Here is a 15,242-nt window from a genome sequence, read left to right on the forward strand (position 1 = left end):
ACAGCCGCTCCTCCAGCCGGTATGAAGGCCAGTTGTAAACTCGTTCTTCGTGCTTCTAGGTGGTGGGTCGTGACCATCTTGGCCCAAGATCGGTCTGCAGCTCCGACCTGAAAGACATGTGCTTCAGATCTCTACCTTCCGCACCGCAGGCCATCCTGTGTGTTGCGTGTAAGCGTGGAGTATCAGTACAGTGTCCTTCTCCTCGAGTGCTCCAGAGCCCGTTGGGTCTTCAGGTCAACTGGAAGAGAGTATTCTCGCCCACGGGCTGAGTATCCCTTTTTCAGTTTTGGAGATGGACTCGGTCTAACACGTCTCTCCAATGAGAATGTGTTCAGCTGGTGTTTGAAGTGAGAAAGGGTCCCACTGAAAGAACTTTCAGAGGCTCCTGGGGTATATGGTAGTTGCAGCCTTTGGCTTCCTCCATATGTGACCGCTTCATCGCTAGCTTCATGATCGAGTCCCGAGGTGATCCTGGCAGAGCAGCTCACCCTGTGTGACTATAGTTCATCCCGGTCTGCTGCCAAACCCTCTTCAACAGAGGGGCCATGTACAAAGGGCGTGTTTTAACGGGGGCCGGGGCGACCCTCGACTACACAGGCATTCGTGCCTCGAGTTGTTAAACATTGCGACCGTTGTGCAAGCTTCCCTTGCATGTCACAACTCACCCGTCACCTCCTCCTTGGAGTCAGAAGCTTCTGAGGACGCTGTGTTCCACTCTTCCCGCTCTACTCAATCGTGCCGCCATCGAGCCTCACGACAGTTAAAGCCAGGGCAAGTGGAGACTCCATCCCCTGGGTCCAGCTGTGTCATGACCGTTCCGGGGCCGCTCAGTTGCCCCTCTGGTTTCGTCTTCCTGCCAGTGTTTGTATAAACCGAGCGGACTACCCTTGGACAAACACTGGCTCTCAGCTGCCCAAGGGGCCCGCAGAAATGCGTTTAACCCCAGTGAGCCTTCTAAAAGCGACTGCGACTCATGGTCGCCTTGCGCCTGCTCAAGTCAGTGAATACATCACACTTCATGTTGAGCAGAAATGCTCCTGAAACTCAGTGAAGTTCATCGCACTCAGGTGTTGAGCAGCAATGCTCCTGTAGCTCAGTGAGTTCATCACACTCAGGTGTTGAGCAGAAATGCTCCTGTAGCTCAGTGAATTCATCACACGCAGTGCTGAGCAGAAATGCTCCTGTTGCTCAGTGAAGTTCTTCGCACTCAAGTGTTGAGCAGAAATGCTCCTGAAGCTCAGTGAGTTTATCAAACTCAGGTGTTGAGCAGGAATGCTCCTGAAGCTCAGTGAACTTATCACACTCAAGTGCTGAGCAGAAAATGCTCCTGAAGCCCAGTTATCTTTACATGTTGTGTTGAGCAATGCTCCTGTCTTTTTGCGCCCGTCGCTTGCACCTACATGCCAAGTCAGGAGAGGAACAGGTCTTCATAGTTGCCCCTTATTGGCCCAACTAGACCTGGTTCCCATCGACAGCCTTCCTGACTTCCCCTGAAAACTCTTTCAGGGACGGGGCACGATGGCACACGCGTTCTTCCCCCGGAGATTCCGGGCGTTCGTACATCTGAACGCGCAGGTTCAGGTGGCTATCACAGGCATGTGATAGTTACCATCACTTCTGCGAGCACCCCCTAGAAATGGGTAGCTTGCTTACGCCTTTAGAAGTGGAACCTAGTCGTTGAGTGCGTCTTCTCTCCAGGGGAGATCCTGAAAGCTTTTCGATCACTTCAGTGCTCTCTTTCCTGCAAAATGGGTTGGAGTAGGCTGTTTTCCTTCACCCTCAAAGTGATGTTGCCTTGGTGTTTAAACGACGCTCATCGTGTTGCAGAAGTGTGCAGAAGCACGTTCTGATCGTCAGGTTCCTGAGGAGCAAGGTCTTGTAAATCCTTGCGTCCCTCTTTATCCTCTTGGGCCTTGTCCCTGGTGCGATGCACTGCAGGGACCGCCCCTGAGCCACTGCAGGCAGTGAGTTAAAAATTCTGTTATATCAGTTCTCCTGCTCGCGTGGTCTCTACTAGAGGGTAGGGACTTGCTCGCTTTCGGTCAACCTATTGTGCCTGGAGTCTGGGCCGGCTAACTCTCACAAGCTGAGACCCCCGCTCGGATTGTGCCCAAGGTTCCTACCTCTCCCGTAATAGGAGCAGGTGGTGAGCCTGCAAGCGCTGCCCTGGAGGAGGCAGATCCAGCCCTGGCTTCTCTGTCCGTTCACTTGGACGTGTACAGAACGCAAGCCATAGACCTCAGACCAGCTCTACAAATATCTGTTGGAATTCAGCAGAGAGGGAAGGCTGTTTCCATGCAAAGTCGCACTAGTGCTTGCCTTCATTTCGGTAAAAATCCGAGATGCAACATGTCCACTTAGGTGTTGAGCTCCTCTATGATGAGCGTAAAGTGCTCCGCCTGGGCGTTGACGATATGCTTTGCTAAAACAGATTCTAGAGTTGGGGGCTGGACGACACCTAGTTGAACCGCTGCTTCCCGTGGGCTTCCTTCTCATGAAGCCAGTTTCACAGTGAGCCCGGTTCAAGTCTCGGCTTGCTGCGCCATTCCCCTCCTATGGACTGGATACGTGCGCCTTTCTACTCACGTTGAGTTCCCTTAAAATTGATCCCTGTTGAGTTCCTCCACAACCCTCCGACGTCGGACGTGCGGAACGTCTGGTGTTAGGCCTACCACTCGTAAGCAGTGTGGAACCTGTGTTAGGCTGGGTCCATATGTTGCGGTCCCTACGGCGACCCCATATGTGTATTCTTCCACGATACGGCTCCCTGCGGTGAGCCGGTGTCTTCCCTCGGCAGAGCCTCTCTGCCGTCACTGTCCGGTGTGTCTCCCCCCGTCTTAGGCTGGAGCCACCCCAGTGACATTCCATATGTTAGACTGCCCGGTTTCCGCCCAGTTCATATGTGTATTTTCCACGTTACCTCCCTCTGGGTTGGATATGGCTTCCGCAGCGTCCCTTCCTTCCAATGTACGGGGAACGCTTTCCCAGTGGTCCTGTAGGAACAGCAGTGACTTCCCTGGCCTAAGCCCTGTCCTTCCCCCGCCTTAAATTTGGGGGGGCATCAGGAGGCTTTGGTTTAGGCACTGGAAGGTGGCAGCGTTAGTGGCGTTTTCAAGTTTATCCCCATTCAGTCGACCGTCGACTACGTCTGACGTTATCGACTGAAAGGGAACGTCCTGGTTGCGTATGCAACCCACCGTTCCCTGAAGGAGGGAACGGAGGACGTAGTCCCCTTGCCACTACCGCTGGACCACCGCTGACCCCGGGTTACTCTCGGCTCCTCAGCGAAAAGCAACTAGTGCGTGCATCCACTTCCGTATTTATACCCGCGCCGCGGGGGCGGAGTGTGTGATGCGAATCACGCACGCCAATTACATTGACTCGTTCAATAGTACTCGAAGAGGATAGGCTCTCTAGCGAGATCCCCGTTCAGTCGACCGTCGACTACGTCCTCCGTTCCCTCCTTCAGGGATACGCAACCAGGACGTTTTCATGAGCTGTATGCCAAAATCATCAGTATTAAAACAATAAAAGACCTGAAATATTTCAGTTGGTGCGCAATGAATCTAAAATATATGAAAGTTTAATTTTTATCATTACATTATGGAAAATAATGAACTTTATCACAATATTAATTTTTTGAGAAGGACCTGTATGTACCCTTACATACCCTGGAATCTTAATACTGTGTGTTATTACCTGAATTTTTTTTTGTTTTTTTTGCCGTTTTTGTTTTTTTGTGATAGTTGTTGATGAGTCACTTGTTTGTCCTGATCAGTTAAACTGAGCACTGCTCTTCAAAGAAAAATCCTCCAGGTCCTGCACATTCTTTGGTTTTCCAGGATCTTCTGCATATTTAAACCCTTTTCAGCTGTGGCTGTATGATTTTGAGATTCATATTTTCAGACTGAGGACAATTTAAGGATTTATTCACAACTATTACAAAAGCTGCAAATAATCACTGATGCTCAAGAAGGCAACGCAATGAATTAAGAACCAGGGGGTGTAAACTTTTGTACAAGGTGATGATGTGTACGGTTTCCTTATTTTGTTTAAAGATCAAATATATACACGTATATATATATATATATATATACATATATATATATATATACATATATATATATATTTTTTTTTTTTTTTTTTTTTTTTTTTGCTCTGCCCTCCAGAAGCTCCAGAAGCTACTTACATGTTTCTCAGAAGACAAAAAAAAAATTCAAAATTCAAAAAGTTTACACCTCCCAGCTCTTAATGCATCATGTTGCCTTCTTGATCATCAGTGAATGCTTCATCTGAAGAAATCTTTTTTTTTTTTTTTATGTCCTTATGTTTTATGTAATTTCTATAATCCTGTGTCCACCAAAGCATTTTCTCATAAGGCTGGCATATTTTTCAAGTTGTTTTCAAAGGAAGCGCCACATTTTTAGAACGCGTGTAACGAGGCGTTAAGTGTCTATTTCACGCTGAAGCTCTGAGCCCTCGCCGTTTTTTACCGGTCACCGAGAGTTGAAGAATGTTCAACTTTGAGTTAAACCCAGAGCTCAACATCGTGATTTTTTTACCCATCCGTCCAATCACAGTTGGAGGAGGGGCGGGACAAATACCACACCGACCAACCGTCACATTCTGCTTGTACAACGTCAACAGATGACAACAAGCATAATAACAGGACAAAATAATTTAAAACAAGAGACAGAGCAAATACTTTACATTGTATTGACATTTTTATGTAGAAACAGCACAGAAACAAACTCTGTCAAATGAGATATTAGTAATACTTCTGTGGATATTCCGTATCATAATAAGCAAAGCGTCTCAACTGACAAAAAAGAAACGTTACGCTGCCAAAATGCTTTTAAACGTCTACAGCTAGGCGTTTTAAGCTGGCTAAAAACGCTTTGGTGGACACATGGCCTTAGTCTTTATTTAGTAAATCGTGACTGGAAAGGTTATAGGGCCTTCAAATATTTTTGTGGACAATGGGGGGCCCTGGAGTCAAAAACATTGAGATCCACTCATATTTAAGACTGTTTTAGTATTTACACCTCCATTAGCGATTGCTAGTGAATTAGCGCATAACATTTGGCCTGTTTTCTCTCAGCATCTGTTCCTGGGGTGTGCAGACACATGGGATTTCAACCCAGCTGACGCCCTGTCAGAGTAAATGACAAGCGAGGCCTCAGGATCCTCAAATGATCTTGCGCCCTTTGAAAATCTGTCCGTATTAGTGGGCTGGCCGCTGAATTGCATGCTAGCAGTTAGAGCCTCAGGTGGGCTTGGATCTTAATGATAGGCGTAGATGAGGTGTGAGGAAGTGGAATTGATGATACTCTCCGGCGCTAATCATCACACAATGAAAAGGAGCTGCGGTAAAATCTTTTACCATAAGAAGTCAACACGAATTTCCGTTTGCAAATCATTTTACCTCCATAATATGATGCATTTTCCTAGAGAAACAGGACATTCAATGAGAAAAATGTAGATGGGTTTTTCTATACCACAATGCAGCTGGATTTTCATAGAAAGTTCAGGTTTTGAAATATTTCTTTTCTTATTGAAATTAATCAGTGATGAAATGTAATACCAATCTGATTCAGCTTTGTAAGGATACATTGATATTCCACGTGACATTTGTACATCCAAAACAAAATCAATTTCAAAGGTTATCACGAAAAATCACAAAAAATCTGCAGTTATCATAACACATTGAGCTGTGTGCACTATTATCTGTCTGTTTGTGTGTCTGTAGGTGGTCTCTGAACGGCACATTGATTAATCTCAGTACTGATTCCCGTCGGCAGCTATCTGGGGGGAATTTGGTCATTAGAAGTCTGGACCGGGCCCAGGATGGAGGAATATACCAGTGCACTGCCTTCAACCCACAGGGAGCAATTCTTAGCAGAAGATCTAGCCTCCAGTTTGCATGTGAGTCATCGACTGTGCGTTAGCATGCTATATTATCACTTCAGCCGCTCGATGCAGGGTGACAGGTGTTAGAGTGGATGCTGCCAATACTGAACTAGCTTAGAGAATGAGTGAAATGAGTTAACAACACCTTAATGCAGCAAATGCAATCATAAATATAGCTTCTACAGGAAAATTAATGATTATGAAGATAAAAGGTTGTATTTTTATATGGATTATATCTATGGCTCTAGTGCACTTACATTTTTGTATGTTTGTATAGACACAACTTTAGATTTGTTAATACATTTTTAGAATCATAATATATGGAATTTGTGTTGGTTGATTTTTATTGCATTTAATAAATGACAATAATTAAATATATTCAACTCCATTATATTTAACACATTTAACTAATTTGACTCAAAATAAATACATATATATAATTTTATACTGAAGCTCAAATTGTCATGTACTAAATTGTGTGTACATTTATCTGCCTCTAAGTTGTTTTTAAACATTTTTAAAGTGGATACATAAAAGCTTTTACATTTTAGTTATTTTTCATATATCCAAAAGTAGATGAATGTACTGTATGTTTAAACGTTATGCACACATACTTTTGAGATCAGACTAATTATATAGATTGCTAGAAATGTATATATACAGGTCCTTCTCAAAAAATTAGCATATTGTGATAAAGTTCATTATTTTCCATAATGTAATGATAAAAATAAAACTTTCATATATTTTAGATTCATTGCACACCAACTGAAATATTTCAGGTATTTTATTGTTTTAATACTGATGATTTTGGCATACAGCTCATGAAAACCCAAAATTCCTATCTCAAAAAATTAGCATATCATGAAAAGGTTCTCTAAACGAGCTATTAACCTAATCATCTGAATCAACTAATTAACTCTAAACACCTGCAAAAGATTCCTGAGGCTTTTAAAAACTCCCAGCCTGTTTCATTACTCAAAACCGCAATCATGGGTAAGACTGCCGACCTGACTGCTGTCCACAAGGCCATCATTGACACCCTCAAGCAAGAGGGTAAGACACAGAAAGAAATTTATGCACAAATAGGCTGTTCCCAGAGTGCTGTATCAAGGCACCTCAGTGGGAAGTCTGTGGGGAGGAAAAAGTGTGGCAAAAAACGCTGCACAACGAGAAGAGGTGACCGGACCCTGAGGAAGATTGTGGAGACGGACCGATTCCAGACCTTAGGGGACCTGCGGAAGCAGTTGACTGAGTCTGGAGTAGAAACATCCAGAGCCACCGTGCACAGGCGTGTGCAGGAAATGGGCTATAGATGCCGCATTCCCCAGGTCAAGCCACTTTTGAACCAGAGACAGCGGCAGAAGCGCCTGACCTGGGCTACAGAGAAGCAGCACTGGACTGTTGCTCAGTGGTCCAAAGTACTTTTTTCGGATGAAACCAAATTTTGCATGTCATTCAGAAATCAAGGTGCCAGAGTCTGGAGGAAGACTGGGGAGAAGGAAATGCCAAAATGCCTGAAGTCCAGTGTCAAGTACCCACAGTCAGTGATGGTCTGTGGTGCCATGTCAGCTGCTGGTGTTGGTCCACTGTGTTTTATCAAGGGCAGGGTCAATGCAGCTAGCTATCAGGAGATTTTAGAGCACTTCATGCTTCCATCTGATTTCATTTTTCAGCACGACCTGGCACCTGCTCACAGTGCCAAAACCACTGGTAAGTGGTTTACTGACCATGGTATTACTGTGCTCAATTGGCCTGCCAACTCTCCTGACCTGAACCCCATAGAGAATCTGTGGGATATTGTGAAGAGAAAGTTGAGAGACGCAAGACCCAACACTCTGGATGAGCTTAAGGCCGCTATCGAAGCATCCTGGGCCTCCATAACACCTCAGCAGTGCCACAGGCTGATTGCCTCCATGCCACGCCGCATTGAAGCAGTTATTTCTGCAAAAGGATTCACGAACAAGTATTGAGAGCATAACTGAACATAATTATTTGAAGGTTGACTTTTTTTGTATAAAAAACACTTCTTTTATTGGTCGGATGAAATATGCTAATTTTTGAGATAGGAATTTTGGGTTTTCATGAGCTGTATGCCAAAATCATCAGTATTAAAACAATAAAAGACCAGAAATATTTCAGTTGGTGTGCAATGAATCTAAAATATATGAAAGTTTAATTTTTATCATTACATTATGGAAAATAATGAACTTTATCACAATATGCTAATTTTTTTAGAAGGACCTGTATATATTACATTTACATTTAGCTGACGCTTTTATCCAAAGCGACTTACAATTGCTATATTTCAGAGGTCGCACGCCTCTGGAGCAACTAAGGGTTAAGTGTCTTGAAAAGGGACACATTGGTGTCTCGCTGTGGATTCGAACCCGGGTCTCTCACACCAAAGGCATGTGTCTTATCCACTGCGCCATCACCACCAGAATATTATATTTAAAACATTTCTGGATTATTTTAAAGACGTCACTGTGTGCAAACAGTGTGTGATTTCTGCACTGCACTGCACTGACGTTACTGAATGACATTGCAAAAATAATTAGGGTTTTCTGTCATTGGTAGTACAAACAGGTAGCATACAATTATTCAATACATAGTTTAGTCATGAAACTCTAACCAAGCACTGATTGGCTCCTCTAACGCCATGACATTAGCCATTGAGACGTACTTCCTATTCCACACAGCCACATATATTCGTACCCTATCGTGCAATTGCCCTGACGCCCTCCTCCCCAGTGCCACCTGTAGAGATCTGCTATGGGGAGAGGAGCTGGGTTTAATATATTCTTGCAGCAGCATGTCCTTTATGCATGTTATTTTGACTAAGCTGAACAAATTCTTGTATTTGCTAAGCTTCAGGCTAGCAGATATCATCTGCCAAAAATCGACATTCCATGCCCCATGCCAATAAATTCTGGTTAAATAATTCACTCCGAGAGTTGTCATGATTGAACCAATAATAATAAAAATAAACAAATTTTGTTATTAATTAATCAGGTCTGTGCACTGTGTATGGACAACCTCTGCCAGTCCTAGAATTTTACAGCCGTGAATAATTCATTTTAATGAATAAAATGCATCTGAAAAATAGCTCAGGTCACAGTGTGAGCAGTATGCGGGAAAAATGCACAATCCAAGCTGCCCAAAACGCAAGGATGTGTCATGTTAAGTGTTGCATTAAGCGCTTTAAACAAACACTTTAAGCATATAGTCTAATGTGGCTTGCCCTGTAAAGTGCTTTGACAGATGTGTGTGCTGTTTAATGCATTTTCAGACCAGCGAATACAGCAGGGTTTTTTTTTTGTCCAAACCTGTAAGTATGAAAAGGTTGTGAAAAGTATCCTTGTTCTAAGAAAACCTTCATTTTATAATTTATAGCCTGAATGACTTCAATTGTTTACCAAAAGGTTATGACAATGTTTTATTTTAGCAGACTCTAGAAGAATTTCAGAGGCTCAACAGCAGTAGTTGAGACAGAATTTCAGAGGCTCAACAGCAGTAGTTGAGACGGGATATCAGTATTGACTGACTTCTATTGAAAATATAAGTTTTGGCTAGTTCAGCAGTTCAGCTGATTAGAGTCCAGTTGAGATGGATCATGGTGACTCTTTTCATGGGGCCTTCCACGTTCCTTTATTTTTTAATTGCCCCTACAATCTCATTTTTCCTTGCTTTGTTGACTTTGATGATGAAACACTTATGGACAAATATGTGATTAATTTAGAGCTTGTTGGCGAGCATTACCAGATGACTCTACGAATAGGCTTTCTTCATTTCTTCATCTCTTAGGACGTGACCTCTATGGTTTCGGACACCATTTGTGTATAAAGTGGGGTCAAGAAAATCTTGATCAACTCTTTCAATATCCCCAGACACCTGGTGCTCAACACAATCCATTGGTCTCCATGCTGGCCTGGAATTCAGATGTTTGGTCCTTCACTTTTTATGTGTCACCCCTTGGAGCTTGCATTTTATTAGTTGTATGTATTGATAATAACCCACTGGCAACACATAAGGAGATACCTATGAATGGGCCAAGCACAGATTATGAACAATATGAACCATTACACCAGGTCAACAACAGGGAGATCAGACCAGAACACCTGCTGACCAAAGCTCAGGCAGTCGAGGTTGAGATGAGAGAGGGCGTTAAAAGAAAAAGAAAGACTTCCGGCAGGTCAGAAAGCAGAGGATGGAAAAGGAAGAGATCAAACCAAATGATTCTGATTCTGATTCTTTAAGTGATTTCCTCAGGTCAATGTTTTCTTACCCAGCATCACTGGATAAACATTTAGAGATGATGATCTGAGTTGAGGTCAGATCTGGAAGATACAGAACACCTACTGACCTTTTTCCTCCATTACTTGGAGAAAAAATCAGAGACGATGACCGGCCTGCGCCTTCTCACAGAAACAACAGTGAGGTCAGACCATCTGATGACCAGAGCAGCCAAGATGAGTTGAGACAAGGAGGGAAAAGAAAAAGAAAGACTTCTGAACACCCAGACACTCAAGCAAAAAGAAGATTCAGACCAAAACATAGAGATGACTGACGAATTCAAGAAAACTCTGGTTGGTCTGTTATGCTGTGCATAACATAACAACAGTGCATAACTGTTATGCTTATGCATTTTGCTGGCTTCACTTGCTTTGGGTTCACTTGTCCCGGTATACTGTACTCACGGCAAAGTTCTTTTTCGTTCTTCACTTAGGGGTAAAGCGAAATTTGAAATATGTGACCAGCGATATACTGTTATCCAACATCTGATGCCGCCCACACTGTTGAAAGCAACGTTTAGATGAATATGTAAAGATCTGCTGTGCGCTTTCCTCACAATAACAAAATAAACACACAACAAACATGAGAAAACAGAAAGCATCTGATCATAGCAACGTGGATATGTTTGCACGAGATCTACAATTCGGCACCCTAGTAAAGTCACGTCAGATAAATTTTTATAGCACTTTATACAATAGATTGCTTAAAATCAAGCAGCTTTACCATATTAAACATGAAAAACACTGTCAGTGTCTCGTTTCATCGGAAGTACATCTTCATTTTCTACTATAATGCGACTCTCCAGTGTGCTTATGTTGTCATTCCTGGACATCTGACCTCAACGGACTGAAAAGAAGAAATGAACTGGAAAAGATTTCAACGTGAAAGAAGGTGTTTACCAGCCATAGCAAACTTTTCTGGAAAGTTTGGTTTGGCAAGCTTTGTCTAACTCCCAAAACAAACTCCAAACAAAGTTCGTCTTGGCCTGATTTTGTTCGAAATGATGTTACTTTAGTTTGTTCTTCGATTTCGCTTGAAGTATATCGGGGCCTATGTATATACAGGTCCTTCTCAAAAAATTAGCATATTGTGATAAAGTTCATTATTTTCCATAATGTAATGATAAAAATTAAACTTTCATATATTTTAGATTCATTGCTCACCAACTGAAATATTTCAGGTCTTTTATTGTTTTAATACTGATGATTTTGGCATACAGCTCATGAAAACCCAAAATTCCTGTCTCAAAAAATTAGCATATCATGAAAAGGGTCTCTAAACGAGCTATTAACCTAATCATCTGAATCAACTAATTAACTCTAAACACCTGCAAAAGATTCCTGAGGCTTTTAAAAACTCCCAGCCTGTTTCATTACTCAAAACCGCAATCATGGGTAAGACTGCCGACCTGACTGCTGTCCAGAAGGCCATCATTGACACCCTCAAGCAAGAGGGTAAGACACAAAGAAATTTCTGAACAAATAGGCTGTTCCCAGAGTGCTGTATCAATGCACCTCAGTGGGAAGTCTGTGGGAAGGAAAAAGTGTGGCAAAAAACGCTGCACAACGAGAAGAGATGACCGGACCCTGAGGAAGATTGTGGAGAAGGACCGATTCCAGACCTTGGGGGACCTGCGGAAGCAGTGGACTGAGTCTGGAGTAGAAACATCCAGAGCCACCGTGCACAGGCGTGTGCAGGAAATGGGCTACAGGTGCCGCATTCCCAAGGTCAAGCCACTTTTGAACCAGAAACAGCGGCAGAAGCGCCTGACCTGGGCTACAGAGAAGCAGCACTGGACTGTTGCTCAGTTTTGCATGTCATTCGGAAATCAAGGTGCCAGAGTCTGGAGGAAGACTGGGGAGAAGGAAATGCCAAAATGCCTGAAGTCCAGTGTCAAGTACCCACAGTCAGTGATGGTCTGGGGTGCCATGTCAGCTGCTGGTGTTGGTCCACTGTGTTTTATCAAGGGCAGGGTCAATGCAGCTAGCTATCAGGAGATTTTGGAGCACTTCATGCTTCCATCTGCTGAAAAGCTTTATGGAGATGAAGATTTCATTTTTCAGCACGACCTGGAACCTGCTCACAGTGCCAAAACCACTGGTAAATGGTTTACTGACCATGGTATTACTGTGCTCAATTGGCCTGCCAACTCTCCTGACCTGAACCCCATAGAGAATCTGTGGGATATTGAGAAGAGAAAGTTGAGAGACGCAAGACCCAACACTCTGGATGAGCTTAAGGCCGCTATCGAAGCATCCTGGGCCTCCATAACACCTCAGCAGTGCCACAGGCTGATCGCCTCCATGCCACGCCGCATTGAAGCAGTCATTTCTGCAAAAGGATTCCCGACCAAGTATTGACTATTGAGTGCATAACTGAACATAATTATTTGAAGGTTGACTTTTTTTTTGTATTAAAAACACTTCTTTTATTGGTCGGATGAAATATGCTAATTTTTTGAGACATGAATTTTGGGTTTTCATGAGCTGTATGCCAAAATCATCAGTATTAAAACAATAAAAGACCTGAAATATTTCAGCTGGTGTGCAATGAATCTAAAATATATGAAAGTTTAATTTTTATCATTACATTATGGAAAATAATGAACTTTATCACAATATGCTAATTTTTTGTGAAGGACCTGTATGTATATATGACGAACCATTTCTATCCTGATGGGAGTGGACTCTTTTCAGGATGGTCCCCATCCATAGGGCACGAGAGGTTACTGAATGTTTTGAGGAGTATAAAAATGGTGCGAATCATATGCTATGGCCATCGCAGTCACCGTATCTCAACCCAATTGAACACCTTGGAACAGCGCGTTAGACAGCGTTCTCCACCCACCAATGTCAAAACACCAAATGAGGGAATATTTTTTGGAAGACTGGTGCTATATCCCTCCAATAGAGTTCCAGGGGCTTGTAGAATCAATGTTAAGGTTCATGGAAGCTGTTCTGGCAGAACACGGTGTCACCTGATGCTGGTTTTTCATTTCATTTCACCCTCTGCATCTTACATTTTACAGTTGTATCCTGATATGTAAATGTTGAAAATTCACACAATTATTTCTACTTTGCATAAAGGCACATCCAGACAGTGATTCACCGTTAAACTTCACAGTTTGCATGCACGTCAAACAGATGGAGCACAATAGAGAGGAAACGCAATACATTTTTTGAGTGGGAAAATATTCATTATATTCATATTGATGATGAGCAGGTTCAATGTTGCTGAAATATTTGTTATCGGATGGTAAATTAAAAACATGTAAATGAACATGTATGTTACAAGTCTAACATTAGCAATAAAGAAATGGCGAGGACTTATGATCAGAGGTTTACGTTTTTTTACATAATTAGCATACATTTATGTTTTACGATGTAAGAATCTACGTATAGCTTAAGCCTACATACATTCATTTGTTTATTTTTTCAACAACAGATAGTATTTCAAATTTGGCTTTTGGTCTGAATAATCGTCAGAACAATCGACTATTAGAATGACCCTGTTGTAGCCCTAGTCCCACGACAAACTGTTGCTATGTTGGGCTGGTCTGGATGCTCAAACAAACTACAGAGTTACAGAGTTTAAACTTTTGGGGAGAATTAAGTTACGAATGGTTGTCTTATGGTTGTCTCTACATTTTAAGTTGAAATAAAAGAAATGAGCTCTGAGGTATTTTTATTTTCATGCACATCTAGAACTGCTGTATCTTCCCAGCAAGGAATAGCCGTCATTTCACCGTCTAGGTTAACTATAGACCCGATATAGTCCGGCTATGAGTAACCCACTTCTAGCCAAAATAACCTTAAATTTGGTTACATGTCGTTTTTGCCAAAATAACTTGCGAGATGTTTGATTTTCCATCATGTAAGCAAAGTAAACAGTGATTACAAGGTGTTTGGTTTCATTTCCTCACTCATTTAATTTATTTGTTATCTAATTGATGACTAGTCTATTCTTGGGCTATGGTTTAGACGACTATTAAATTTTCACTGACAGCTCAAAAGTTTGCCTTGTTTTAGCCTAGACATTTGGGCTGTGTTTGGACGGCTATTAGACGTCTTTTAAATGCAAAATTGCTTGCTGGGTTATGACTTTTTTTTCATACCTTTCAGACTTGAATTTAAAAACTCAAACAAAAAGCGCTGTCTCTGTGCGAGAAGGCCAGGGGGTTGTTTTACTTTGTGGTACACCATCATATGCAGGAGGTAAGGCTTTTATAGTATTACTTCTTTGGCTTATATTTCAGTCTGGCATAAATATTCTACGCATACAGTATGTGAAATTAAAAGTTAGGAGTCTTATCAGTGTGCTCCATGGGATTGAATATGTGTTTTGAATGGGAAGAGCTTGCTCACTCTGTCTTTGTGGCCTCTTGAAATGTTTACAAATTCGCAGGACATTGAGTTAGTGTGCTAGTTCATCTCATTTGATATTTGAGTCTATGCACCGGACAACTATTGGGTCCATATGGACCCAATAAGTGTCAGGTACATATATATACAGTTGTGGTCAGAATTATTGGTTCCCCTGGTAAATATGATCAAAGATGGCTGTAAAAATAAAATTGCATTGTTTATCCTTTTGATCTTTCATTAACATTTTTTGCAAAACTCCAACCTTTTATTAAAGTAAATGAATTGAAAGTGGGGGAAAATCACATCATGAAATAAATGTTTTTCTCCAAAACACGTTGGCGATAATTATTGGCACGCTTTTATTAATTATTGCCTTTTTGCAACCTCCTTTTGCCAAGAGTTTTCTCCTATGCCTGATAAGTTTGCAGAACACCAAACTTTTGTTTTGATTTTTTTATCTGTTGGTATTTGCTAGAATCCATAATACCATGTATCTGAACAAGATGTCCAGGACCTCCAGCAAAAAAATAGCCCCACAACATATAAGATCCAGCAGTATATTTAACCGTGGGCATGGGGTACTTTGTATCCCTGTTAGCACCAAACACATATGGTGGGTTTGCTGCCAAAAAGCTCTTTTTTTGTTTCATCTGACCACAGAACCGAGTCCTTTTT

The 15,242-nt window shown here is 42.1% G+C and overlaps 1 protein-coding gene across 1 annotated transcript in view; it reads left to right on the forward strand.

The window, feature by feature from the left end:
* cntn3a.2 (contactin 3a, tandem duplicate 2) overlaps positions 1-15,242 on the forward strand; it is a 100,318-nt gene that overhangs the window by 24,798 nt on the left and 60,278 nt on the right. The window contains exons 4-5 of the mRNA XM_077214098.1: positions 5,750-5,925; positions 14,325-14,417. Of these exons, the coding sequence (XP_077070213.1) occupies positions 5,750-5,925; positions 14,325-14,417 (269 nt within the window). The remainder of the gene's footprint in view (positions 1-5,749; positions 5,926-14,324; positions 14,418-15,242) is intronic.

This window comes from Siphateles boraxobius, unplaced genomic scaffold (genome assembly GCF_051911475.1).
Source record: "Siphateles boraxobius isolate OS27281-9 unplaced genomic scaffold, OSU_SipBor_1 68, whole genome shotgun sequence".
In the NCBI taxonomy this organism is placed as follows: domain Eukaryota; kingdom Metazoa; phylum Chordata; class Actinopteri; order Cypriniformes; family Leuciscidae; genus Siphateles; species Siphateles boraxobius.